The sequence below is a fragment of the Lissotriton helveticus genome, chromosome 1_1, assembly GCF_964261635.1.
Source record: "Lissotriton helveticus chromosome 1_1, aLisHel1.1, whole genome shotgun sequence".
In the NCBI taxonomy this organism is placed as follows: domain Eukaryota; kingdom Metazoa; phylum Chordata; class Amphibia; order Caudata; family Salamandridae; genus Lissotriton; species Lissotriton helveticus.
This window is the reverse complement of record NC_136057.1, coordinates 1142554304-1142581756: the sequence shown is the minus strand read 5'-3', so window position 1 is coordinate 1142581756 and position 27453 is coordinate 1142554304. Positions and strand designations below refer to the sequence as shown.

The following is a 27453-nucleotide window of genomic DNA, read 5'->3' as shown; positions in this document are numbered from 1 at the left end:
TGACGTCTTACATCACAAAAAAAGAAAAAACAGAACTGAAGGAAAGGTGGGAGGACATTTCACATGAAAAGAGTCTAAGCAAGAAATTATACAGTTACAGTCTGAAGATGTTGTCGCATCGAGAAATTGGAGCATATGAATGTTCTGATCGATTGTCATCAGCAAGTCTCTATGCCAAATCTAGAACCATCATTTGGGTGAGTCTAGGTCTTGCTACAACACGAAATCGAGTTTTGAAATCTGTACAAGAGATAGAGTATTTGGCGGAGAAAGAACCAGAAAGTACCGATATTTTGAAGACAAACATGTTGGATACATACTATCCAAATAGAAGTCCTCACCTTGAGAACGCTTGTCTCTATGAAGTTCTTCAAAGCTATATTCATAAGAGGAACATGAGAGAAGATATCAATAATGGAATATAAGCCGTCATTGGATGTGAAGGATGTCTAGTGAAACAGAAAAAAGGCCATTTGATTAATCATCGAAAATTGAGTTGTGAAAATCCAGACAAAAGGGAATTTTACTATTTAGCTCTTTTGCAACTCTTTAAGCCATGGCGTACAGAAGAGGAACTACTTGGAGATTTTCTCTGTTACGAAGATTCTTTTAATGCAACCAAGGATACCATAGAATGTCCTGTTTTTCCAAATTATCTGCAAATGTTGAACGAAGAAATAGAGCAAGAAGCCACAATTGCTGCAGAGATTGCTAGAGACAGTTCTCAAGACAGTCAGAGTTCTGCTTCATTGAGTCTGGATCCACTTGGAGGACCAATTATTCAAAATGAAGCTGCCACTGCCATGGATGAGGTAGAAAGAGCTATGGAACAAGCTCAAGATGATGTAGTTAACTTAGAAGATTTGGTGAAACAACTAAACCTTGAGCAGAAACATATATATGACGAAGTCACAGATCAGATTGAACATGGATTCACTCATGAGAAAAAAGAAAAAGAGTGCTCATGTACATCATTTAAACCAGTCCAACTGTAAGTAAGTGGAGAAGCGGGAACTGGAAAAAGTTTTCTGATTAAAGCAATTGCAACTTATCTGCAGAAAAGGACTGAATCACCGCTATCTTGTGTTGTAACTGCTCCAACTGGGCTGGCAGCACATAACATTAAAGGGATTACTTTACATCATTTACTGATGCTGCCAGTGGAGCATGATAACAAATTGCAATATCACAAGCTATCTGGAGATGCTTGTTCCGAAGTTTCGAGAGTCCTGAAGAAAATGAAACTTCTTATCATCGATGAAGTAAGCATGGTGTCAAATATAATGCTTGCTTTTGTGCATTTGAGAATGCAAGAAATTCTTAGAACAGACTATGATGTCTTATTTGGAGGAAAACATATTATTGTTTTTGGAGATCTACTGCAGTTGACTCCAGTGAAAGGACAACCTGTGTTCAAAATGCTCATGCATGAAGATACCAGGAAGTGCCTAGGAAGCATTGGAAACGTTAATATATGGTTAAACTTCAAATATGCAGAACTGCTTCAAAATATGCGGCAGGCAAAGGATGAAGATTATAAAAATATTCTACAAGATGTAAGAATCGGAAAAGTAAGTCAGCAAGGGAAAGAAGCTTTACATGGACGATTAATTTCAAATTTGGACCCAAATGAAAACATTCTTCCAGAGTATATTTTTAAGAAAATTAATGAGAAGAAATCTGGCATATGTTTGATGCCAACTCTGAAAGAATGTTCCATGTTCAACAACAAAATGTTAAAGTTAGAAAATGAAGAGATAGTGAAACTGGAAGCTATAGATAAAATTGAACATATGGGAGCAACAATTATTTTGTCTGAAAATTTGAAATCAAAATTGGATTCATTAGAGAAGACTATATCTAAAACTGCTGGTTTTGAAAAGACTCTGAATGTGTGTTTAAATTGTCGTATCATTTTGAGAAGGAATTTAAATGTTGAAAGAGGTCTGGTAAATGGAGCAATGGGTCATGTTGTTGGTTTTGTGAATTACAAAAATAGAGATGAAATTGAAATTTTAAAAATTAAATTTGATGGCATTGAGGAAATAGAACAAATTTGTCGTTGTTCAGCTATATTTTTGCTTGTGAAAGACTTATATGTTCGCCGAAAACAGTTTCCTATTTGCTTGGCATATGCGGTGACAATTCATAAATCTCAAGGTTTAAGTGTAGATAGCGCTTTGGTGAACATTGGAAGTTCTGTGTTTAAAGAGGGTATGGCATATGTGGCATTATCACGAGTCAGGATTGTACTTGATTGAGTGTGATGAAACAAAGATTTGTGCAGATCTACATTGTGTTAAAGAATACAATAGGTTAAGAAGAGAGTATGCTCCACATTTGCCTCAATATCCTCTGTTTGAAAAACGTGTGGTAGGCCGAAAAAGAAGAAATGAGAATAATTGCAGTGAGGTAGTAGCAAAAAGACAAAAAGTAGATGAAACTGTCATTGTAAGGAGAAAGAAAAAGGATTCTGTTGAAGATGTTGTTGGATTTCAGTTTGAAAACAGTTCTGGTGTCAACTGCTATGCTAATGTAGTGGTTAATGTTGTTTTTTTTCTTCAAAATATACAAGAACAGATTGTTGAAAATCGGGATCAAAGATTCTGTTGTTTGTTGAATTCCGTGTTTGAGAAATGTAGCAGTGATAGAGCAAAAATAGAAAGTGTTTCAGAAATTCGAAATCTTCTAGACATATGTTCTGGTCAAAATCAATTTTCACAGAATATTCAGCAGGATTGTCAGGAATTTTTAATGTATATGTTTGATGTATTGGAAGATGAATGTGTAGATATAAAAAATCTTTTTAGCCTTTCTTATCAATGGCAGCATGACTGCGACAACTGTACTTTATCAAGTACTACTAGAATAGACACTGAAAGATTTATATATTTGACTTTACCAGACTGCAAATCAGTGCCTTTTAATAATCTAGTTAAAGCAGCGGATCACAATATGGTGTGTACCCAATGTAAGTCTACTATGCTGTCCACATTATTTCTACAAAATTATGGTCAGTATGTCATTTTAATGTTCCAACGATGTAGACCTGATGGAACTAAATTGACAACTTCTATTAAAAATTTCGTTGGTTCTCAGTTATCAATATCAGGAAGAACCTTTGCAACTGTAGCTATTACTTTTCATGACGGTCCTTCTACAACATCAGGGCATTACACATGCTATTTAAAAAGTTGCAAAGGTTGGACCCACTGTAACAACATTCATTTGACTTTCAAACGTTTGCCTTTTGGCTTAAAAAATTCAAACCTAGTGTTTTTACAACCAAAATTTAAGTAAAGGTAATTGGTCTTTGAAGACGGGAGCAGTTAATAAAGGTTATTTTGCTGTTTAAAAGTAAAAGTGATCCAGGTAATATAAAAAATGGACTTGTCATATAGGTACTGTAAGTGGATCTCATAGTATGTGATATTAGTATTATACAAAACGATGAATATGAGTGAGTCAGAGATGGTTTTACAAATACTTAAATAGTGTGAAAATGTTGTATGAGCCTTTCTTTCAGAATGTCGGAAAAAAAGGTAATTTCAGAGTTTCTTAGAGTTAATTTGAAAATATACTCATACATCTGACACTATTTGGCCAAAATGAAAGGTACAGGAATGAGTAAAGAGTCATGACTGAAAAAAAGGAGTATATGAAAATAATGAAAATATTTCAGATGTTCTTGGAGCTTTTCTTCTAGAAAGTCGATGAAATTGATTTTTTAGTGAACAGCAGAGTACTTTGCAACGAGAAAAGGACCTCCATGATATACTATTTGGCCTCAAGGAAAAGTAAGTCAATCAAAGATTAGTGTACATTTGTCATTTGTCAGTATCTAAGGTTTTTTTAAAAACACAATCTTTTAGATTGTGTTTTTTTTCCCACTGTCATATGATGAGTAATTTGAACTCACTGTTTTAAGTGAAATTCGATATATTCTGAGAACAGCAAAAATAAACTATGTAACATGTTGTACAAGTTATACTATACTTGGATTGTGTAAATTAAATTGTATTCCCATTCTCTGACACTCATTTTCCTTTTTCCTCTCTCTTTCAGCTCTCTTTACTCACTCACACTGCCTTTCTCTCACTCTGTTTCACACCCATTCGTTTACTGCACTTCTTTCACAACCCCTCATTCTCAATTCAACTGTCTGCATCCCCTCTCTCCCTTGCACCACTTTTCAGCTTTCAGTCTCTCTGCTTTACTTCCCTTTTCTGTCTTTTCCTCCTTTGCTCTTTTACTAATTCCTCATTACTCACTGAGCAGTATTGTTGCACTCTATCCCTATAACTTACCCACTCTCCCTCGCTTATCTTTGTTTGCTCCTTTCTTTTTACCTCTTTTCTCTATTTTTCGTTCACTACCTCTATGTCCTCAGTGCCTCACTCTCCTTGTGTTATCTTCACTTGTGTTTATCTACCTTCTATCATTTCTTTTACAACAACTTCACTGCTCCTCTCTCATCGTTCTTCATCCTATTTCTTTTACTCTGGTTCCATTACTATCCCTCATTTCCTTTCTTTCAATGTCCTTCTCTTTACTTTCATCACCAAATTATTTTCTCTCAGTACCACTCTTTTAGTCGTCTTTTCCTCTCTTTCCTTTTTTTGCTCCTTACTCATTTCTTTTGTCACTCATTGTACTCCACCTCACTCAGTTTTTCTCTTAGTGTGTCTGTCTACTAACTTCCTACTCCATTTCCCTCAATCGTTGCATATTATCCTCTCTCACTTCATCCCTTCACTTTGACTGTTCTTCACTTACTCTCAGTTATCTTCTATTTCTCAATCTTCTAAATGCATCCTTAATTAGACTCTTTTCCGTCTCTGTTATTATCTTTCTACTTACTACTGTTTCCTGACTTAGTTTTGCTAACTCACATTGTTTTAGTATCTTTCTTTCCTTCAGTTCATTTCTCTTCCTCTGTGTCAGTGAATCTATATGCCTTACTCTTAGTAATTTGCTCTCATTCTATTTCTTTTTTTCTCTTTTTATCCTTCTACCTTACTTTATTTCCCTTTCTGTGTCCTTCACTCTTACTTTATTTCTAAATACACTGTTATGATTTTTAACCTCTTCATTTGTATATTTTAATTTAAAATACACATTTTACTAATTATGACTTATTTTTTCTTCTCTCTTTCACAGATACAAAGTGTAGTAAATCTTTTTTATTAAAGTTACATTTATTATATGGTAAGTATGACTATAAAAATGTATTTTGACATTACCCTTTGCTTTAAGCTCACTAATATTTTCTCAACCAACCTCACTCCTGTGTCTTTATTCTGCTTCCCTCACTTATTCTTATTCTCCATGTTTACTCCAATTTCCCTATTTCCCCTCTCATATTCAACTTCTTTCAATCCCTATTCTTTACTTCACTTACCCTCTGTTCCCTTCCTTTGCTTCTGCACTCATTCTGTTTTTCTTAATTATTTACCTTACTCCTACACACACACCTCATCCCCCTCTCAATACATACACACACCTCTAACATACACCCCACACACACACCACACACACACCTCATACACACAAAAAATCCCCCCACACACACTCTTCACATACACACACACATTTCATACACACACATACATCGCACACATATACACCCCACACCCATACACTCCTCACACATACTTCACACACCCTCACCTCCACCCACACCAAAACACCCCACACAGCCACACCCACAGACACACCTTACACACCCACACCCCGACCCACACCCACTGACTCCCTATAAGTCAAACACACTGCATTACTTATCTTTATTTGCTGTTTCACTCAAACCCATTCAGGTACTGTTTTCTTTACTCTCTTTGTCCTTTCTCTTTGTCACTCCCCATGTCTTATCCTAATTCAATTTTTCACCCTCTTTCACCCCTCTTTACTTACACTAACCGGTCTTTTCTTACCCTCACTCACCGTTCTTCATTTATCCCGGTTACGCCACTACCCTTCATTCTAAATTTTTTACTGTCCTTTCTTTTTCTTTCAACACCCACTCACATTCTCCCACTATCTCTACTTTAGTCTTCTTCCTCTCTCTTCCCTTCTTTCGCTCCTTTAGTCATTTTAATTTTCTCACTTTCACCCTATTACACCTTCTCTGTTTTTTATTATGTAATAAACAATCCCTCTGTGTTCATCTTGTAGCTCTCTTTCTCTTAACATTACTCTCTTTGTGTTCTTCCCTCATGCTAACTCCTTCATTAAAAAAATGTTTTCTATTTTTTGGGGGGCGCGTCCCGGTACGCGTACCCTAAGAAAAAAAAATTGACAGAGATTCATTAAAAATATAGGTTTATTTTTATGAATGAAAGGTAGTTCTAAAAAGAACTGTTTTTTTCTTCTTTTTGTTGTTTTATATTTTTTTAATGTTTTTTTGAACATTTTGTACTTTTTTTTGGCTTTTCAAAACAGTTTTATATTTTTTTGTATTTTTTATGGGGAGAAACAAAAAACAGGGAATTGTAAATGGCTCAACAGGAGCAAAAAACAAAAAATTGAAAAAATTACTGTTCTTTGGGGCATTTGTGATTGTCACCAGCAAGGACGATGAGCTTCATGCTCTTTTCACCATAGGCGATGAGCTTGCCACATGCAATACATGTGATTCTAAAATTTGCAAATCGTGGTTGTATACAAGGCATCATCTCCGTTGTTTCTGGTCCCGATGGAGTGGGTTGTGTTCTTTTGGAGGTGGTCCTTGAAGACTGGGGGAGGTTACTGGCAAGTTCCCTGAGCTCTGCACGAGAATAGTTGTTAGGATGCTTCCGGATCATATGTCGAATCATGGTATTCTTACCAAAGGAATATTTTTTGTTTGCGTTGCCCCTTGAGAGTTGTTCGCCACAGATTAGGCAAGTTACCTTGGCCGCATTCACTTTTTTCTTGCCCTCTGGGATTGAAAAAAACTCCCATACAATGTGTGACTTGGGCTTGTATGGGGTATTTTGTTCAGGCAGCCATGTTCTCCCCTCCTCCTCTTCCTCTTCCTCCTCCTCCTCTTCTTGACCACCAATGTACTGTTGTGGTGTCCTCTTGGTGGTGGTGGTGGTGGTGGTGGTGGTGCAGATGCTCCAGCTGTTGCAGCTACAGTAGCCATTTGAAAGTACAAAATAGTTCTCTCTCTATTGCTGAAACAGGTCTTCCTCAGTCAAAGGACAAAGTCAGAATAAGGAAAGAAGGTGGAGTCTTTCATCATTTGCAAAAAACAAAGTGTCCTGAACCAATGAGAAGTGTTATTTTCAGGTCATATGACCCGGGCTTTACTCATTTGGAAACCAAAACTGTTCTGCACCAATAGAAAGTGTTATTTTCAGGTCACATGACCCGACGCGCTTACGCTACGCGCCCCGGGGCGCGCCCGTAGTCGCGCTCCGGGGCGCGCCCCTGGGCGCGTAGTGTAAGCGCGTCAAGACGTTGCGCGATCGTATGCGCTCGTGTGCTTCCGGGTACGCTTACGCTGTGCGTCATATGACGCATCACGCGTCTACGCCAAACGTCAAGATGTTGTTTTCGTTCGCGAAAATAGCGCTAACGGGGCGCTCCCTGGTACGCGCCCCGGGGCGCGCCGCAACATTGCGCTGACCGGGGTGCTCCCCGGTACGCGCCCCGGGAGCGCCCCAAGCCAAAAAAAAAAAATAATTACATAAATATACAATATAAACTTCGTTATAAAATGTTTTACTTTTTATACCTATAGAGATTTGCTATTAAAAAACCTATGAAATTCACTGAAAAAAACATAGGTTTCACACCGTTATAGTTAGGAATTAGCATTTAAAAAACCTATTAAATTCACTGAAAAAACCATAGGTTTCACACCAGTTATAGTTAGCTGGAAATTTTACTCGCATAAAACCAATAAAATTCCCACATTATAGTTAGTTGGACTCACTATAACTTGCGCGTGCAATGCACTGCTGATGATGTCACATATTACATCACTCATGACATGGTCAGTGACAACACTCATGACATCACTGATGACACCATCCTTGTGACAGAGTGACAGACCTCCTTTCACTGTAATGTAACCCTTGAAACACATATTCAAAATTAGAAACTGAAATTTTCAAAAGAATGGAGATACCCATACCAGTTACAACAACCAATTCAGTAATTCCACCATCTATATACACATCCACTCATTCACCAACTCTATGTAGTCACTCATACATATACTCACTCATCATATGTAGTGATACACCTATACATCCTGTTACACACCGACAGTCATCCAAAAGATACTCTCACACATACTCACACATGCAAAAAAACTATTGAACATCCATTTATTTGCATATACAGCTATTCACACACTACCACCTTACTTCTAAGGAACCTTACACATACTTACTCTCTTAAACAATCACTTATAGAAACACATACTTATTTAAACAGGAACTCTTACAATCCCTTACTCTCACATATAGTCACTTATATACATCAAAATTCACATATACTACATTAAAACATATGTAGTTACTGATAAAGACACTAGTGAGACAGTCATTCACTCACTAACATACACATATACACACTCATCCACCCATACAGTCCTGTACATGTGCTGTATTCAAAACACATACAAACAGAGAGTCAGTCATTCATGCATCTATGTGCTAAGTAATACCCCCACCAAACCATAAAAACACTTATACTGATACTAAGAAAAACATCTAATAACCCATATACCTACACATGTAACTACCCACCAACCCATGCAGCCACTTATACACAAAAGGAAACATTAATACATATATTTAAATATTTAAACATTATTCACTAATATTTATTTTTCAGAAAGACACACATTCACTGGATGGTGTCATCAGTGATGTCATGAGTGATGTCACTGACCATGTCATGAGTGATGTAATATGTGACGTCATCAGCAGTGCATTGCACGCGCAAGTTATAGTGAGTCCAACTAACTATAACGTGGGAATTTCATTGGTTTTATGCGAGTAAAATTTCCAGCTAACTATAACTGGTGTGAAACCTATGGTTTTTTCAGTGAATATATATTTATATACACACATACACATACATACATACATATATATATAGTTAGCGGGTTTGCCGAGACTGCCCTGCAGGACCATTGGCTCCCGCTCACAAAGAGACTTTGTTGGTATTAATGTCGGGAAACTGGTCCGCTCCTAATCCAAGACTTTCTAAACAATCACTTGATAATATGGAGAGGAGCAAGGGAGACAAGAAGAGTATTTCATCACTTCTTGCAATGATGTGGAAGCGACATTTACTGAGGTATTGCAGCAACATGAACAATGTAGCACTTGATTTATATTTTTGCACCATGAGAGAAAGCATTTTGCCTGCATGGGTACTTACCCGAACATTGCATTGTGGGTCAATGAGTATTTTACCAAGCTGCAAATGAATGTCTATGATTAAGGCTATCACAGCTGAAATGCGTCAGACCAGTAATCTTGTGTTGCCGCCCAAATGTATAATAAATGGCTGCTTCCTCATCCTACCGGTGCTTCGGCTATTTCTGTTCACAGTGCTGGTTTCAAGTTAGCGGGATGCTTCGTTCCTGTGGTTTGCCGAGGCTGCCCTGCAGGACCATGGGCTCCCGCTCACGAAGAGACTTTGTTGATATCTATATCTATATATATATCTATATATATCTATATATATATATATATTATTTTTTACCTCCCGGCAGTCGCGCTTAGGTAGTTATAGTTAGGACCTATTATCCATAGGAAAACCGCAACATTCTATTGCCAATAACTTTGGCGTCGATTGATGAATCTTCTTGAAATTGTCCAAACTTTTGGCCAGCTCAGTTCCGCTCCTTCAGTGAAAGTTTAAGGGTGATTGGTCAAGCAGGGGCTGAGAAAAAAGGGGGAATCCAAAACGTGTTTTCCCCATGCAATTTCTCATAGGACCTTTAGACACGGCTACAGCCCGAACGGCTGAACGGAATTACCCGAAATTTGGAAGAGAGGTAGTCCTCAGTTACGACTTGTGCCTTTTGCTTATATGGTGTCAATCTGTTCAGTAGTCTCTGAGGAAAAATTTGGTTAAAGTCATTTATATATCTATGGGCGCGGGGATCTGTGGATTGTGCGAGGGTTGTCATCGTAGCATAAGCGCACCGTCCCGATCACGCACTCAATTCTAATTGGCTGTCAAGCGATTGTAAACATTCAAAACCAGGAACTGTTGGCAGCCATTTTGTGCCTCGGTAGAAGCGAGGGTGAAGAAGTCTGTGAAATATGTGTGCAAAACGTGAACAGGGGCAGGGTAGACACACCCTGACCCCCTAGGCCTGCTCAGGGGGTCCCATAAGGATCCGTAGGGCAAAAAAAGTATGAAAATATTTTATTTTAAAAAGTCACGGGATGCGTGTAGGATCCGCGCATTTCGCCGCCAAAAAAAACAAAGCATGTATTTTTGAGATATCCATCAAGCTTATGTGTTTAGATCTTGGGTGGCTCTAAAAAGAGCCTTTGTGTTTATTGAGAGATTTTAGTACCTACAAGTAAGTACCGATGCAGAGTCTAAAGTTCATGAGGAAGACTCTGTTCCCTTCATCTGTAAAATGTACAGCATCTCTCCTATAGATGCCATGCATATTGAAACGCAGATTGTTGTGGTAAATGGACCCCATGCTATAGTCTCTTTGGCTCAAGAAAGTATAATTGTGTCCCACAATTCACACTCTAAGCATCTTGAAAGGAGGTCTCGATGGACTCAAATGGTCTCTGTAAATGAAATGGCAGTTTGAAAACTAAGATTTTTCTAAAATGGTTAATAAGATGCAGTGTTGAAAAACAGAAAAGAAATGATTGGTTGTTTGACAACATTCTATACTGAAAACTAGGTTGCATGTTTCTGTTTTTTGAAAGCATGATTCTTATTGGTTATCATAACGTGATTTAAAATAACATTACGTAAGATAAGCTGATATATTGAGAAGTCAAGCACACTTGCTGTTTTATTTAGCAACATTGTGCGATTAACTTTTGCGTTCTTCGGGAGCCGGCATTGCTTTTTCATGGGGAGATGCTAATTTGTATGCGGAAATGCAATCTGTTTTGGATTTTGAAAGTGAGAACAGATTTCACTGCTCTGTCTTTCAAAATGAAAACTAAGTTTGCTAGGTGAGGGCGTGAGTCATGACAGTCCTGCCCTGTCAAAGTAAACAGCATTGTCCCAGGGTTAGGCACCCCTGGACACTGCAGGAGGCCGCCGTCGGGCGTGGTTGTACCCAGGGCCCTCGAGGGCACCAGGCAGAGGGCCATGTAGTCTGCATTCCGTAATACACAAGATCCCGGGGGTGCTGGTTCCTGGGGCTTGAGGGGGGTCGTTGAGGCCAACACACTTCTAATTTTGTAGGGGGGTTGGACGCGAAAGTGGTGCAAGGGGGTTGCAAATCTGGTATACAGTGTTCTGTTTTACTTTGCTTTCCTCTCTGTCATGTAGAGGATCCTGGGTAAATATAACGGTTTCTGTACAGTCAGTACCTTTCAACCCTACCCCCAAACGGCTCTCTGCCCGTTACCATAGTAACAGTTCGTGGAGCACTTAAATTAGCACAGATGTTAGAAGTTCACCACACTATGTTGCTAATGGTGTTGTAGTTTTAAAACGTTTTCATAGGAACCGTTAGTTGTAGCAGTAGACTCTGGTAAAGATCTGGTAAAGAGTTAGCCTCAGAATTATACTTCAAATTATAAATATAATTTCTAATGTGGACTGCTACCCTCACAAAAAAAAGACATATATACTTTTTTTTATTAACTTTGATTAAAACAGTAAATAACTGGAAACATAACTAAAAGATAACAATACAATAAATAACTAGAACTATAACTTTACCAAAACAATATAATACACGACATGTGATGTGGACGGAAAATAGACCTACGGTAGGTAATCTGCAAAATAAAAAAGAAAATTAGTGTTTAAAATTAGACCGATGTGACTAAATGAGGTGAAACATTACAAGTTAAAGTAACACTTGACAATATTTATTTATTTATTTTTACGAGTGAAGCGTGCCTGATACATTTCACTTGTCTTATAGGCTTGCGTTCAAGCGGTGTCAGTATAGAAGTGTCTACTGCGTCATATTTACATTACAGATCAACAGGTCTTTAAAATGATTCAGAGATGCGACAGAATTAGTTGAGAGATCAAGTCATTATGCTGGACAATATTCTTTAGGGCTTATTTACAAAACTCTTGCGCCTCTGTTGTTTTACTTTTCTCATGTTGAAAGTGAAGCAAAAGTGGTGCAAGGGGTTTGTAAATAAGCTCTTTTATTTCTAATGCATTCAATCAGAGGTATTGTATAGCTAGGTCGTTCTGCCTACTTTGTTTAAACACTGAGTAGAAGAGTTCACAACTTCAACTTAGCTTTGTTTCTACATGTCAGAGTGGACATCAGCATCCATAACTTTAAAAGAGAAAGAGAAATGATGTGAGAGAGAGTGAGAGAGAGAAAGAGAGAGAAAACAACATTAAAACTAAGAGAGAAAAAGTTATGGATGGAGCAGATTTACAAACCCAGCCTCCACCACCCATGGACCTTCTTCCCCGTTGTTTCCACCTCCTTTGGTATGCCTTATCAATCAAATGTCTTTACTTGACCTTGGGTGTACCCGCTCTCAAAACGCTTCCACTGGCCATTGTACATGCAGACTTTGGTCCATCCTTTTAATCCATTTCTGTACTTTGAGATATAACGTCCTATCTGTGTTCTTTATCTCCTACTTTCTCCTTTCAAATTCTCTTGGAAAGACCTTATCAAGCCTTCAAGAGAAAAAGTAAGAAGGCTGGGAAACCACTTTATATGTGAGTTCTGTATGGCATCCTAATACCCAATCATGTAATTTCTTGCTTGCAACTTTTCTGTAATTCACTTCAGTTGCAGTGTTTATTCTTGTCTGGCTGTGTGCGTTACGACAATATTGAATGTTTTGAAATTAATTTCCACAATTCTTAAAAAAGGTGATTGCAAGAAAAGTTACTTGCCGCATATTCAAGACTGCTTTCAAGAGGAGACCCCAATAAAAAGTACTGGTGTGGAACTGCAAGTATGCGGAAGCCCCGTCAGATCGAGCATCCGGTCAACTTTGCAAGGGAAGAGTTAAGGAGATTGAGAGAGGTTCCTCCTGCTTCATGAGAAGGCCCAAGTACCAGTGGAGCAACACCGTCAACCTCTACTGCACAGCCTAATATTCATCCCCAATTTGGAACCCTTTAAGAGAAAAAGTAAGAAGGTTGGGAGCTCTGTATGCCATCCTAATACCTAATAATCCATTCGTTGTACAGAGATCCACCCTGTATCAATCAGACCCATCCGTACAATTGTGAATTGGAGATTATCTGCCACCAAAAACCCCTCAAGTACTTATATCCGTTACTTTTTAACTTCGTCAACTAGTCATATTGAGAGTATTTACCTTAACGTTATCCATTCAAATTTGTGAATCTTTTTGGCGCCATACATTAGAGAAAGACTACTATGTTCCATGTTTGAGACATCGTTGTAATGAGCTAGAACAGGAGGATATACATTCTTCAATCTCGGCAGTTGGCCGCTGACTTATGTAACATTCTGCAAACTGAAAAAGAGTTAAAAATGTATATCTTGTGCAAAAGTTTAAGCTTCATATTAATGTACATAAAAACAATTGTACTCAATAGGATTGGGTTTAAAAGCAATCAGCAGAGCTTTCAAACTAACCGCATTAGGACCATACTAGTGGTTAGACAAAATCATATGCAAATACCAATATGCTTCTGATGGGCACTATGGACGCCCTCTTTCCTATTTACAACTATTAACATAAAATACCATTAAGTAATGTATCTTCAACAAATTAATGTTTTTGGAAGTATCATTACCAGCATGCAAAAAACACCACAATTGTAGCTGTCCTGTTATCTTTGGTTAGATTCTATCACTAACTGCCATTGATCATATTCGGGACGCTTCAATATCTGTAGGAAAACCTTTTAGAGACATATGAATGGTTATGTTAAATATTTCGCTTTGATTCAACATGTCGAGATTATAAATTGTACGTAAAGGCATCTTGCTAGCATTATTGACTAATGTTACAAACTTTTCTTGCATATCAGCAATACGGAGGGGTCCAGTAAACCTATGCTCCAAAATTCCTCCTTTTTTGGTTGTTCATTTGCAATCTGTCAGAAGTACTAACTTTCCTTCTCTGAAGGTGTACAGCTTATATATTAGTATACTCATAAATCATTTGTCTGTGGGTGATAGGTTGCACTTACAGAAAGTTCTATTTGTTAAAGCTTAGATAACTCTCAATTGACTTAAAAAATAGGTATAATTATATTTGACAAGCAAAATAGGGAATACCATTGCATTGTACAAATGCAAGGCCGAGATTGGTAAGTCACTTTATTCACAAACTCTTGGCCATGATCTGATAGAACCCTTTTTGGACTTCCATGATCTAGAAATTGAGAAATAAACATCAAGGAAAATTGAAAGACATGTCTTCAAATAAAAAAATTCTAAACAACATTTTCACTTTGTATCTCAAGTGCAGGCTGAAAACGTGAAATGAGCATTTAAATGAGAAACATATGGGTTTCAGAAACAAACATCTATGAGACTATTACAATGGAGATTTACATTTTATAAAAATATTTATAGAAGCAAGAAAAATTATATCACACATTGTTCAATTTCAAATGACATATTTGGCCAATAAAATCGTGAGGACATGTTTTTTTTCGTTTTCTTGATACCAGAATGCCCACTAATTCTACCAAAACATGAGAACAGCACAGTTATCTGTCTGCAAACACATGAAATACAGAAATGCTTATCTCAGAATGATTTTCTATCATGAAATGTTAAAGTCAAACCTGATAACTCATTAGGTCCATTGCAATTTTTGGCTGATAGCATCTGGAGAGCAGTCAGTGGATCTGGCGTGTCGAGTATTTGACCACCACCTGGGATAGTGCATGGGCAGGAATAAACAGCTGTGGCGACTAGTACGTCCCATGGTTGAGACATCTGTATAATGAGCTAGAACAGGGGGCAAATCAAGTTTAACGTTATTAAAAAACATGGAGAGCGTGCTAAAATACAACATTGACCAATCGATTACATGTGCAGTGCATGTGGAGGAAGCAACACGTGGCGCACTACTTAACACCATCTCTGCTGGTCTCATTCCTCTCCTGTGCTGGGCCATAATAAAAATGGGTGTGGCCATGACGAGCTCAGCTCGTCATGAGCACAGGAGCACTGTACTGCATGATGAGGTTAAATAATGAAAGGCTGTAGGATTAAGTGATTTGCCCGGAAACAAAAGTTACAAAGTCAACTGTAACGATATAAAAAAGCAGGAAAGCGTGCTTGAAAACAGCATTGCCAAATCGGAAAAAAATTGCATTTACGAGGTATTTAAAGATCGTTCAGATTAATTAATTTAATTACTCTTTAAAAAAGTGCTCACCTACGATGAAGTGGATACGAACACTATCAATGGCTGTGACTGCGGAATAGGAAAAGTTCAAGAAGGTTGGCAGTTTATAAATGCTTTGCAGAACGATGATTGGTTGATGTCACTGGATGTGAGAGCTGCGATTGGGCGTGTTGTAATTGAGCATGCACAAATAAAATGAAATACGTTAGAGGTACATAGCCAGACGGTGGGAAGTATTATGCGCATGTGTAACATTAGCACGCATGCGCTACCACAAACATGCACGCGCAAAGTGAAGGCAACTCCTAGGGGGTACATACGCAGATGAAGTTCGGATGTCGATAGAACACCGACTCCTGCAGGAGTCGGGGAGCCGGCGGGACCGTGGGGGGATTGGAGACCCTCCCATGGTCCCCAAAGTTGATGGTCAAAATACATTTAAAAAAAGTCCGTCCCCGGGGAATGGGGTCCGCGGGGCCTTGAAGTGGCTTCCGGAGGGGGGAAATATGCAGCCCATGAAATTTAAATATATAATTAGTCATGCCCCGGTGGATGGGGAACCCGGTGCCCGAATTTGGGCAGGGGAGGGGGGCCACACAGCCTCCTTCCCAGAAAAAAATTGAATACGGATAAGCTGCTGTTATCGTACCATAAGCGCACCCTTCTAATCATGCGCTGAATGCTAATTGGCTGTCAAGTGGTTGTCAACATTCGAAACTAGAAACTGTTGGCAGCCATTTTATGCCTCGGTAGAATGGAGGCTGAAGAAGCGTGTGAAATGTGTGTCTAAAATGTGAAAAGGGGGAGAGTAGACACACCCTTATCCTCTAGGTCTGCTCAGGGGGGTCCCAAATTTTGGGGAAAAATCGCGGGGTGCGCGTATGATCCGCCCATTCTAGCAATATTTAAAAAAAAAGAAACATGGGCTTCCGCGCGTCTTGGGTAATTTGCATTCTTTCAACTGTTTAGAGGAGATGCAGCAGGGCTGGATCCAGGATCCACCACTGAGTAAGAAATGGTAACAATAACACTATTTACCTGCTAAGTGAATTTCCTTTCATAGGCTAACATTGACTGGTTTCACTTGGAAGTGTGGAGTTTTAGAACTTTAAAATATTCACCTAAAAACATCCGAACAACGAATTCTGATTTACTCACCTGTTATTAGGAGAGAACCCAGTGCTGCATCTTTTAGCCCAGCACTGACCCTGAAAAGTAGTTCTAAGCATACTTTATTTATTTATTTATTTATTTATTTATTTGCAAAGATTTATATAGCGCTGGCTAGACCCGGAGGTATCAGAGCGCTTTACATGAGGATCAGTGAGTTACAGGTTCCATAATTACATAGACAAGTATAAACATAGCAGAAAAGAAAAAATATGAGATTACACAATAATGTGAGATTATTTGCACATACACACTTCTTATGGGGCGTGAAGAGGCAGAGGAGGAATGGTAAAATTACCTCATACTGGTAACCACTCGTACAGACTATTCCATCCCATTTCATCTGTCTCCAGCTCCATCCACCACCCCATTACAGAATTACTGTTCTTTGCGCCTTTTTACTCTTCTCCCATACTGGTAACCATTGTCCTAGCCCAAGGCACAGGTTTGCGGGCATCACCAAAATCCATCCCATTCCCTTGTCCTCCTCCTCTCCCCCTATAATGGACTTCTTTACTTTGACATGACCTATGCTGTTTTCTGGCAAAAAGCTGTGTCATCTTGCAACATGCCAGTCATCTTCACCCTGCCGTCTTCTAGTTTTCTCGACCCTCCATTTCTTTTCGTGCCATGCCCCCTCACTCTCCAAAACCTGACTATGCTTTCCATTTCCCCATCACTAGTCACCCCCTGGTGTGGTTTGAGCAGTGCTGCTACACTTTCTCCTTGTGTGTCTCACGCCACTTCCTCTACACGTTGATAAGCCCCCTTCAGGGCTGGCCCGCCCCTTACCTGGCTCAGTTTGAATTGGCTGTAACAATCGGTTTGCAGCTAGTAGTGCTGCATATTCATGTGCTGTGCACATCCCCGCATTCCAGTGCTATGTGTTTTTTCTCGATGCTCCCCTTATCAATTATATAATGTTCTTCTTGTTCTTACTCATTAACACCCTGTGCCCTCATATTTTGTATGCGCTGATTTTTTTGTTTTCGTTTTATTTTTCTTGTGACGGTGCTGTTGGCTGGTGATTTATGTTCTTCTCACCTGCTTTTTTGTTGTTTTTATTTTTAATATTTTACTGAGCCTCACCATTTGTGTATTCATAATGATTTTGTGAACTAGGGCTCTCTGCTACATTTCTCTTTCGTTATTATCCAGTTATTCGTGTGACCTTATCTTACAGCTGCCTCCCTTTCATTCCAATTTACTGTGCTTTGTGTTTTGATTGATGACATTTATCTCTATTGTAGGTGTACACTCTGCTGCTGCACACTTCCCTGCCTCTGTATATATTGTGACAACATTTATATATATGCTAAAACGTGTCTTCATATTCAAAGTCAACGCATGGTTGATTTTCTGCTATAGACAAATGCATTGTACATCACTCGGGTGGTGTTTGCGATATATAAAACATCAAATAACCAAATATAGTGAATCTTGCAATTCAGTAACCAGTACGATTGCCCATGCAGTTCAATTACCGTCAGTGCCCTATGCTTAATTAATAATGTGCTGATAATGTTTGCCAAGTCTTATCTTGCTTTGGGCTGTGCCTTAGCTAAACGAGGACCACCCTGTGCAGATAACCCTACAGCAAACCGAAGCAAAGAACATTTCATGATGCTGAAGGGGCTTTGTATGCCTCTCGCAAAGATTACTTAATATGCAAAAAAGCATTACAAAGTACATTTCCCTCGAAGTTTGGAATTTTGTAAGAATAGTTCAGGCATAGTTTTTATCAACAGACTGGACGTGCCCTGTTTTAGTCAGTTACTTTACAGCAAGGTACCAGCAGCCAGATACTGCGTCCCAGAATTATCAACATTTGGCACAGTGCAAAGCAGCAAGACAATTTTCTGCACTCTTGTCAAATGGAAAAGAGCAGGAATGCGTCATGTTTACTATTATATGGCACTTTCCTGCTCTCTGCGCTGGCACACTTGTGGCTGCCAAGCGCGAGCATAGACACCCTTGTGTCATGGTGCAAGGGTGCCCGCGTTGTAGGTCGTATTGTTTTTGTTGAGGAAGGGTCACCTTCCTGCACAAAAACAATCCTCAGAGGTATTTTCCTCTTTCTGTGTGCGCTGCAGAATGCAGCTCAAGTAGAAAGAGGAGAGGACGAGGAGAAATAAAAAATATTTCTCCTTGTTACGCCTCACCTGGGAAGGTGTAGCATTTTAACGCATTCCTGGGTTTACTAGTCTTAGCAAATATAAGAATATGCCAATAATAATGGGTGGGTGATTTGCACTGCCATGGATTACCCTAGATTTATTAAGCCATACAGAGTAACTCATGGTGCTGTGTGGATTACTAAATCTGCCCTAAGGCTTGCGTTGCCTTGCATCTCCTTGTGTGAAGCAAGGGCAATGCAAACCGCTGATTAATCTGGACATGCGTCTCAAGTCTCTCCCGAAGTCCGAGAACTCTTTAAACTGGACTCCAGGACAGGGCGGCTGACTCTGGACGGACAGGTGGACTTTGAAACCAAGCAGACCTATGAGTTCGATGTGCAGGCGCAGGACTTGGGCGCCAACTCGCTCTCTGCCACCTGTAAAATCATCGTGCACGTCACTGATGTCAACGATAACGCGCCCAGCATCACCGTGACCCCCCTGACCTCCATCACCGCCGGAGTGGCGCACATCACCGAGGCCGCCAGCAGGGAGAGCTTCGTGGCCCCGATCAGCACCCTGGACAGAGACTCGGGCCCCAACGGGCAGGTGCACTGCTCCCTCTACGGGCACGAGCACTTCAAGCTGCAGCAGGCCTACGAGGACAGCTACATGATCGTGACCACCGCAGCCCTGGACCGGGAGAAGATCTCCGAGTACAACCTCACCATCGTGGCCGAAGACCTGGGCTCCCTGCCCTTCAAAACCGTCCGTCAGTTCACCATCCGGGTCAGCGACGAGAACGACAACCCGCCCTTCTTTGCTAAACCCGTCTATGAAGTTTCTGTCCTCGAAAACAACGCCCGGGCTCCTACATCACCACCATGGTGGCCAGAGACCCTGACCTGGGGCACAACGGGAAGGTGACCTGCACCCTGGTGGACACCGAGGTGATGGGGGCCCCCCTGTTTACTTTAATCACCGTGGACCCGTCCTCGGGGTCCCTGTATGCAGTGAGGCCTTTTGACTACGAAAGCCTGAAGGAGATAGAGGTGGAGATAGAGGCCCGAGATGAGGGGCTGCCACAGCTCTGCAGCCGGGCCTTCATCAGGATCAAGGTTGTGGATCAGAATGACAACCCGCCGTTCACCACCTTCCCCCCGCTGAGGAACGACTCTGCCGACATCCTGCTGCCCCTCAGCGCCCCGCCGCACTATCGAGTGGTGCAGCTCAAAGCAACAGATGAAGACGAAGGGGTGAATTCTGAGTTATCCTTTGCAATTCTGCAGGACCGGCGGTCAATATTTGCTATCAACAAAGTTTCAGGAGAACTTTACACTGAAAGAAGACTCGAGGCAGAGAAAGTTACAGATACTCTATCTGTCGTCATTGTTGTTTCTGACAAGGGGGCTCGACCCCTGTCCGCCACAGCAACCCTTCATGTAATTTTCACGGACACAGCGCCATCTAGCGACCAGATTGTCATCACCCAGTTCACAAAGTCTGAGAAACAGCACCACGATGACGTCTCCGTTGTCCTGATCGCCGCCTTGTCAGGTGGCTGTGTGTTGCTCCTCATTGCCATCATATTTGTGGCCGCCACCTGTAAGAGGAGGCCGCGCCATTTCAAGCAGAGCCCCAAGGAGTCGAACAGACAGACGGAAGACGGCCTGCTGAAGAACTCCTCGACTTCCGAGGCAGACAGTTGCACAGACGCCGAAACGCGGTCAGACTCCTGCCAGTTGTCCCTCAGCACAGAGTCGGAAAGCTGCGGGGACGTGTCCCACCCCGAAGACTGCAGCAAGGCCGAAAAGTACTACGCAACGCTGAGGACCCCGCGTGCAGTCTCACAGGACGCAGTTGCCGCTCCGCTTCAACCAGTGTCCACGTGGCAAGAAGGGAAATCGGTCACAAGTTTAAGCCATGCCCACCCTGATCAGTTCAGTGTGAAGGACAGCGGGAGAGGTGATAGTGACTTCAACGACAGCGACTCAGACCTGAATGCGGAGGCATCAAAGAGACACTGCGAGCAGATCACAGTCCAGCACACAGGTATCCCAGGGTATGAGCAATGACGAGCTTAAAGTCATTCAGGATGCATGTGCAGATACCCACCTCAACAGCTCCAAAGAAGCCAGCCGCTACTACCACAGTACGAAAATGGCTACACAATCAAATATTCCTATGTTCCAGTCTACCAGCACAGCCCTCTGCTCCCACAACCCACCCACCAACGGCAGCATTTCCAGGCTGTAAACTCAAGAACACTGCACAGCTTTTCTGAAAGAGTGATGGTGACTTCAGGGCCAGCCATGCCACCAGCAACTTTACCAATGGGACGAGAAGAACAGCACCACGCTTAACGGTTTGCTGAAAATACGGCCACCTCAGAGGTAGCCACATCCTTCTAACAGCAAGGTGACCTGGTGCTAGAACATTTCATTAGAATACAAAGCACGGCTTTTCAAACAAGAGTGCTGGTGACTTCAGGGCCAACCATGCAACCAGCAACTGAATCAAAGCGGTGAGAACAACACCACCACACAATGGTTTGCTGAAAACATTGCCACTTCAGACTCAAAGGTAGCCACAATCTTCTATCAGCAGGGTGGCCTGGTGCTGGGACATTCCATTAGAATACACGGCACAGCTTTTCAGACAGACTGCTGGTGACTTCAGGGCCAACTATGCACCCAACAACTGAATCAAGGGGGCGAGAACACCTCCACCACACAACGGTGTGCTGAAAACACCAGCAGGTTGACCTGGTGCTGGGACTTTGCATTAGAATACACAGCACAGCTTTTCAGACATGCAACCAGCGACTAAATCAAGGGGGTGAGAACACCACCACCACACAAAGGTGTGCTGAAAACACCAGCAGGTTGACCTGGTGCTGGGACTTTGCATTAGAATACACAGCACAGCTTTTCAGACAGACTGCTGGTGACTTCAGGGCCAACTATGCAACCAGCGACTGAATGAAGGGGGTGAGAACACCACCACCACACAACGGTTTGCTGACAACACTAGCTCCTCAGGTAGCTACATCTTTTTAACAGTAGGGTTACCTGGTGCTGGGACATTCCATTAGAATACACGGCACAGCTTTTCAGACAGACTGCTGGTGACTTCAGGGCACCCATGCAACTGATTCAAGGGAGCGAGAACACCACCACCTCACAACGGTTTTCTGAAAACACCAGCTTCTCAGGTACCCACATCCTTCTATCAGCAGTGATAGTGTGACATTGCATTAGAAGACAACAAGTCAACATTTACCTGTCTATTAAAAGGAGGTAAATTAAGTGCACTTGTGACCTGAGAAGAACATACAGAACGAACAGACATCAACAGGCAAAAATATGAACAACAAAATTAACAACCATCAAAACAGATGAGACCAAAGAGTGTAAATAAAAGACTATGTGCCGATCAAAGCTACTTCTCTAAATGTATATAAACAGGATATCGGTTTATTTTGACCATGGAAGAAATATGATACAACTATGATATAATAACCATACATCTACTACAATGTATATGTTCCTAAAAACTGCAACTGAATGACCACCTTTCGGTGAAACTGCTGCTGCTAATTGTATGTAAAAGAAAGATGTATATTTATATTTAAATGTTTCTTAACGTTGAGTGTGTTGTACAGAGAATATAGCTCTATCTGTGTGAAATTGGAGATCGAAACGTCTTGTATTTATGTTTTTTTATCATTAAATATTTATTTTATAAAATAAAAATGAAAGTGGCAAATGGTCTTGCTTTAAAAATAACCCTTGAAGAAGAATTTGAAGGCAGGATATCTTATTTTATGTTGGTTTGGGATGGAGACGCATACTTACAAGTAACTTGTATTTCCTTCCATAGGAATCCCCTTCCTATAAAATAAAAAATGAATACATTTAGGTTTGCGGGTCAGGCCCTAGGGGATGGGGTCCCCAGGGCCCCAAAAAAGTAAAAGGAAGGGGGCCACACAATGTAATGTAATTTAAAAAATAAAATATCAAAAAATAAATAGTTAAAAAAAAGTAAATCAGTATCAACAAAATAAATATAAGAATACATTTATTTAAAAAAATGTCATATACAAAACCTTTAAAATTCACTGAAAAAAACATAGGTTTCAGACATGTTTTGTTTGGAATTAGCATTTAAAAACCTTTGAAATTCACTAAAAAACCATAGGTTTCAGACATGTTAAAGTTAGGAACTAGCATTTAAAAAAAACTCAGAAATTCACTGAAAAAAACACAGGTTTCAGGGGTGTTATAGTTAGTTGGACATTTCACTCGTACAAAACCATTGAAATTCCCCCGTAATATTTAATTGTACTAACTATAACTCACACGCCCGCAATCCACTGCTGATGATGTCACATATTACATCATTCATGAAATGGTCTGTGACATCACTGATGACATCTCAAATTACATCACTGATGACATCACCGATGACTTTATCCACGTGACAATCTGATTCATCTTATCATTCACTAGTATAACATTTTAACACTCATTATAAAATATGAAGTACCATACTGGAAAGCATTGACACACCAGTACAAGTTTCTAAAAGGCCACTTGGTGATTCCTAGATCTACACACACATCTAAACACTTACCTATAGATTCACTCATACATGTTAACAAAGATCAATACAACACTATTAAATATACGTATGAAATTACATCAACATTACACACCAGTTCACATCCTATCCCCTTATGCAGTCATCCTACTCACTTTTTTCAGTTTAATAAAGTTTTATTTTGTTTAAGAAAGAGTACAGCATAATATAACAGTATACAAAAAATCAGAACCAATGTGGAAAGACAAGGAGAAGGAGATGAAGAGGAGAAGTGGTTCAGATAATGTGAGAAAAGGAGGAGAGGGGAAGAAGAAAGTAGGAAGAGAAAAGAAAAGAAAAAGAGAGGGACGAAACCAGGTGGCCTTTAACCAACCCTGGAGCCGTAGCACAGCGGAGCCTGCCAAGGCTCGAAACGCCGTGGAAGCAATGTCCATTGCACAGTCATTCACTTCTGCAGAAGACTTTTCCCCTTCTGTAAGCACCTTCTTGGCTTCCTCCTTTGTGGGATCTGGTAATAGTTCCACGAAGGGTTCCATGTCGCACCACATCTGGCGGTCGTAACAGCCTAAGATGGCAAGAGCATTTGCCGCTCTAACTAGCAAGCTGGCCATTATGCAAACAATTGATCATACTTATATTTACTAAGCTACACACTTACACAAACACGACTTATTTATTCATGTAGATAGTAACTCATACTTAGTGTGTTATAAAATCACTATTACAAGTATACAATTATCCATACGACACTCAAACAATCACTAAGTCTTATGTATACTTATTAATATATAACAAATGTCACATACACTGCCTTCTCTATTTCTACTTTGTTGGACATGTATCATTGAGAAATATATTTACTCATCATCACACCCATAAAGAGATTCTCCCTCCCAAACAACTGTTTTCACATACAGTCTTAACCTCATATACCTACTAAATCAACTATTTACACATCTTTGGACAGTCACACACCTCCCACCCAACCACACACACAATCATTCACTATCACATACAAATACTCACTTAACTAATTAATAAGTAATATACACTTTCACATAGCTAGTAACCAACTTATGTAGTACACATCAAGAGATAGAGTGATACAGGTATTCCCAAAGTGTATCACTATCTCATATATTTAGTGAGACACTTTAAATTCGTCACTTAGACAGTCAATCACATTGCTACTAAATCCTCCATTCAGACATGTGTACATCCACTCAGTCTTTAAGGCAGATTGATATATATATATATATACATAGATTATTTTTTACAGGGCTATGTGCAAAAATGTGATTCTTATGTGCGAGATACCAGTGACTTGCTAATGAAAATAAGAAATATTTAGTGGGTATCAGGGGACTGGTTGATAGCGTTAGATGTCACCTCGCTATACACCAGTATAGCACATATACATGGATTAACAGCTGTCAAATATTATTTGTCCAGACGTTCATCTGTATTTGATGCACATAATTTGATGTTGTTGGACATGTTGGAATTCTGTTTAAAAAGTAACATTTTTATGTACAGCAATCTATTATACCGGCAACTACAGGGAGTGGCGATGGGAGCCAGCTTCACCCCGAGCTTCGCTTGTTTGCACATGGGAGCTTGGGAGGAGCTGGTTCTCAGGACCTCACATCAGCAAGTCCTTGACAATAATGTGGTTTAAAGGTTGCTGATTACAAGCGCCTTAGATTGCATACCTCCTGAGGCGGAAAGCCGGGAGTAGGAACCAAGCTAAGCTGCTGCTAGTTTTAAAATTGTTGTAAATTGTAGTACTTTACCTGTGCACTTCCCTGCCAGCGCGCAGCGGATCCTCGTCAGAGGCAAACACCACGCCGAAATTACCGGCGAGTTGTTAGCCACGCCCTCTTTTCAGGCCACGCCCCCGCCCTATTTAAAGGTTGCTGATTACAAGCGCCTTAGATTGCATACCTCCTGAGGCGGAAAGCCGGGAGTAGGAACCAAGCTAAGCTGCTGCTAGTTTTAAAATTGTTGTAAATTGTAGTATTTTACCTGTGCACTTCCCTGCCAGCGCGCAGCAGAACCTCGTCAGAGGCAAACACCACGCCGACATTACCGGCGAGTTGTTAGCCACGGCCACTTTTCAGGCCACGCCCCCCCGCCCTGCTCTCTAGCCTATATAAAATGTGTTACCCCAGGAAGTGCAGCGGACGCGCCTAAGGCAAGCCCGTCTGCGCCCGTCCGCGACAGGTCGGGACCAGGGGCCACTACCCCTGCATCTCCCCTTACAAAAATCCGGAAATATACGTCCGGAGAGCTCCGAGCTATTAACTCGCAGCCAAATCTGTCCTGTGCTTATAAGTACTATCCGCTTGATTTACCTACCCAATGTAGGGACTGCAAGACTCATCTCAGGTTTAAATCCGAAACATACAATCGACAACTGTTTAGAATGCTAATGCAAAATTGTAGGTCACTACCAAGACATTGTACAGAGCTATCTCTGTTAATTGATGAGAGAAAACCGGATGCTCTTTTCTTGACCGAGACACGGCTAACCTCTCACTCCGATCCTGAGTTGGTCCAAACCCTGGGACAGGGATACCAAATCGTGAGACAGGACCGTGGAAACGAAAGAGGTGGTGGCTTAGCAATTATTTTCAGAGATTGTTTCACCTGTCGTTACACCCCCAATCCCCTCCCGGAATGTGAAAGCATGTCTTTCACCCTGGAATTTTCCCCCAATATAAGCTTTTCTGGAATACTTATATATCGTCCACCGGGATCAACCAAACAGTTTTATGACTCTCTGTCCCCGCTTGTCGCTGATCTGCCTTTATCACCCTCCAACTTTACGCTATTGGGTGATTTCAATATACATTTTGATGAACCCAATAATTCAACCGCCAATAAACTAATTGGGGATCTTTCCGCTTTGCAGCTGCTTCAGCTGGTCGTATCACCTACGCACATCAAAGGTCACCTGCTGGATCCTGTATTCAGCAACTGTCCCAATTTGAAGACATGCGCCCCTACAGTACTTCCTTGGACAGACCATGCATTAGTCCCGCTGCTATGGATAACTGAGAAGTTCTCACCCCTCACACCTATAGTTCAAGAAACTCGAAATTGGTCTAAACTCCCGCTGGCCCAGTGGACTCAAGAGTTACAAAAATCAACTCCCTCGGTTGGCAAGTCCCCGTCACAAGCTAATGAAATATTTAATGAATGGATACACAATTCTTTAACGGCCACGCTCCCCCTGAAGAAAACAGTTTTTAAAAGATCCAAGACTTCAGCTCCCTGGTACTCTAATGAACTACGGGAGAAAAAACGCTTTTGTAAGAGACTGGAACGCAAATGGCGACTAGGATATGCGGAAGCAGATAAAATTATCTACAGAGAGGCCATCAGAGCGTACAAAAAAGACATACAAAGTGAGCAATCCCTATATTACTCGCGTCAAATCGCAGAGGCCAGCTCCAGCTCCAAGGAGATATACAAAATAGTCAAAAGTCTTATCAACCTCCCCACACCTCCAATCATTAATGAAAATCCTCAGCTTCGTTGTGAAGATCGCGCCAATTTTTTCTCTCAGAAAATAAATCTCATTTACTCTTCCTTCTCATCTTCAGAGCAGACTACTCTGACCAAAGTATCTTTTTGTCTCCCTCAAGATAATACATCCAACTGCCCTCCAGTGTTGGCGGAGTTTCCCCGGTTAGAGGTGGATCACCTTACCTCCCTTATGCATCAAATAAAGTCAGGCTCCCCGAGAGACCCAGCACCTCCACATATTCTTGTCTCTGCCATACAGACCATTCTTCCCACACTGCTTGGAGTACTCAACACCTCGATCTCTACCAGCACAGTCCCAGTAGCTTGGAAACAGGCTATGGTGAGGGCTTTAGTCAAAACACCTAATCTGGATACTAAGAATCTCAACAACTTTCGTCCGATCTCCTTGCTGCCTTGGCCAGCCAAAATTTTGGAGAAATATATAAATAGCCTACTGACAACTTTTCTCGAGCAAAACCAGCTGCTCGATCCCTCCCAGACTGGCTTTCGCCCCAAGCATGGGACCGAGACGGCATTACTGGCAGTCA

General features: G+C 40.9%; 1 protein-coding gene across 1 annotated transcript in view; it reads left to right on the top strand.

Moving 5' to 3' along the window:
* Nucleotides 1-20847, top strand: part of LOC144763589 (protocadherin-8-like) — a 79973-nt gene extending 59126 nt beyond the window's left edge. The window contains 2 exon segments of the mRNA XM_078649326.1: nt 19065-19631; nt 19634-20847. Coding sequence (XP_078505452.1) covers nt 19065-19631; nt 19634-20847 — 1781 coding nt within the window.
* The last annotated feature ends 6606 nt before the right edge of the window (nt 20848-27453 follow it).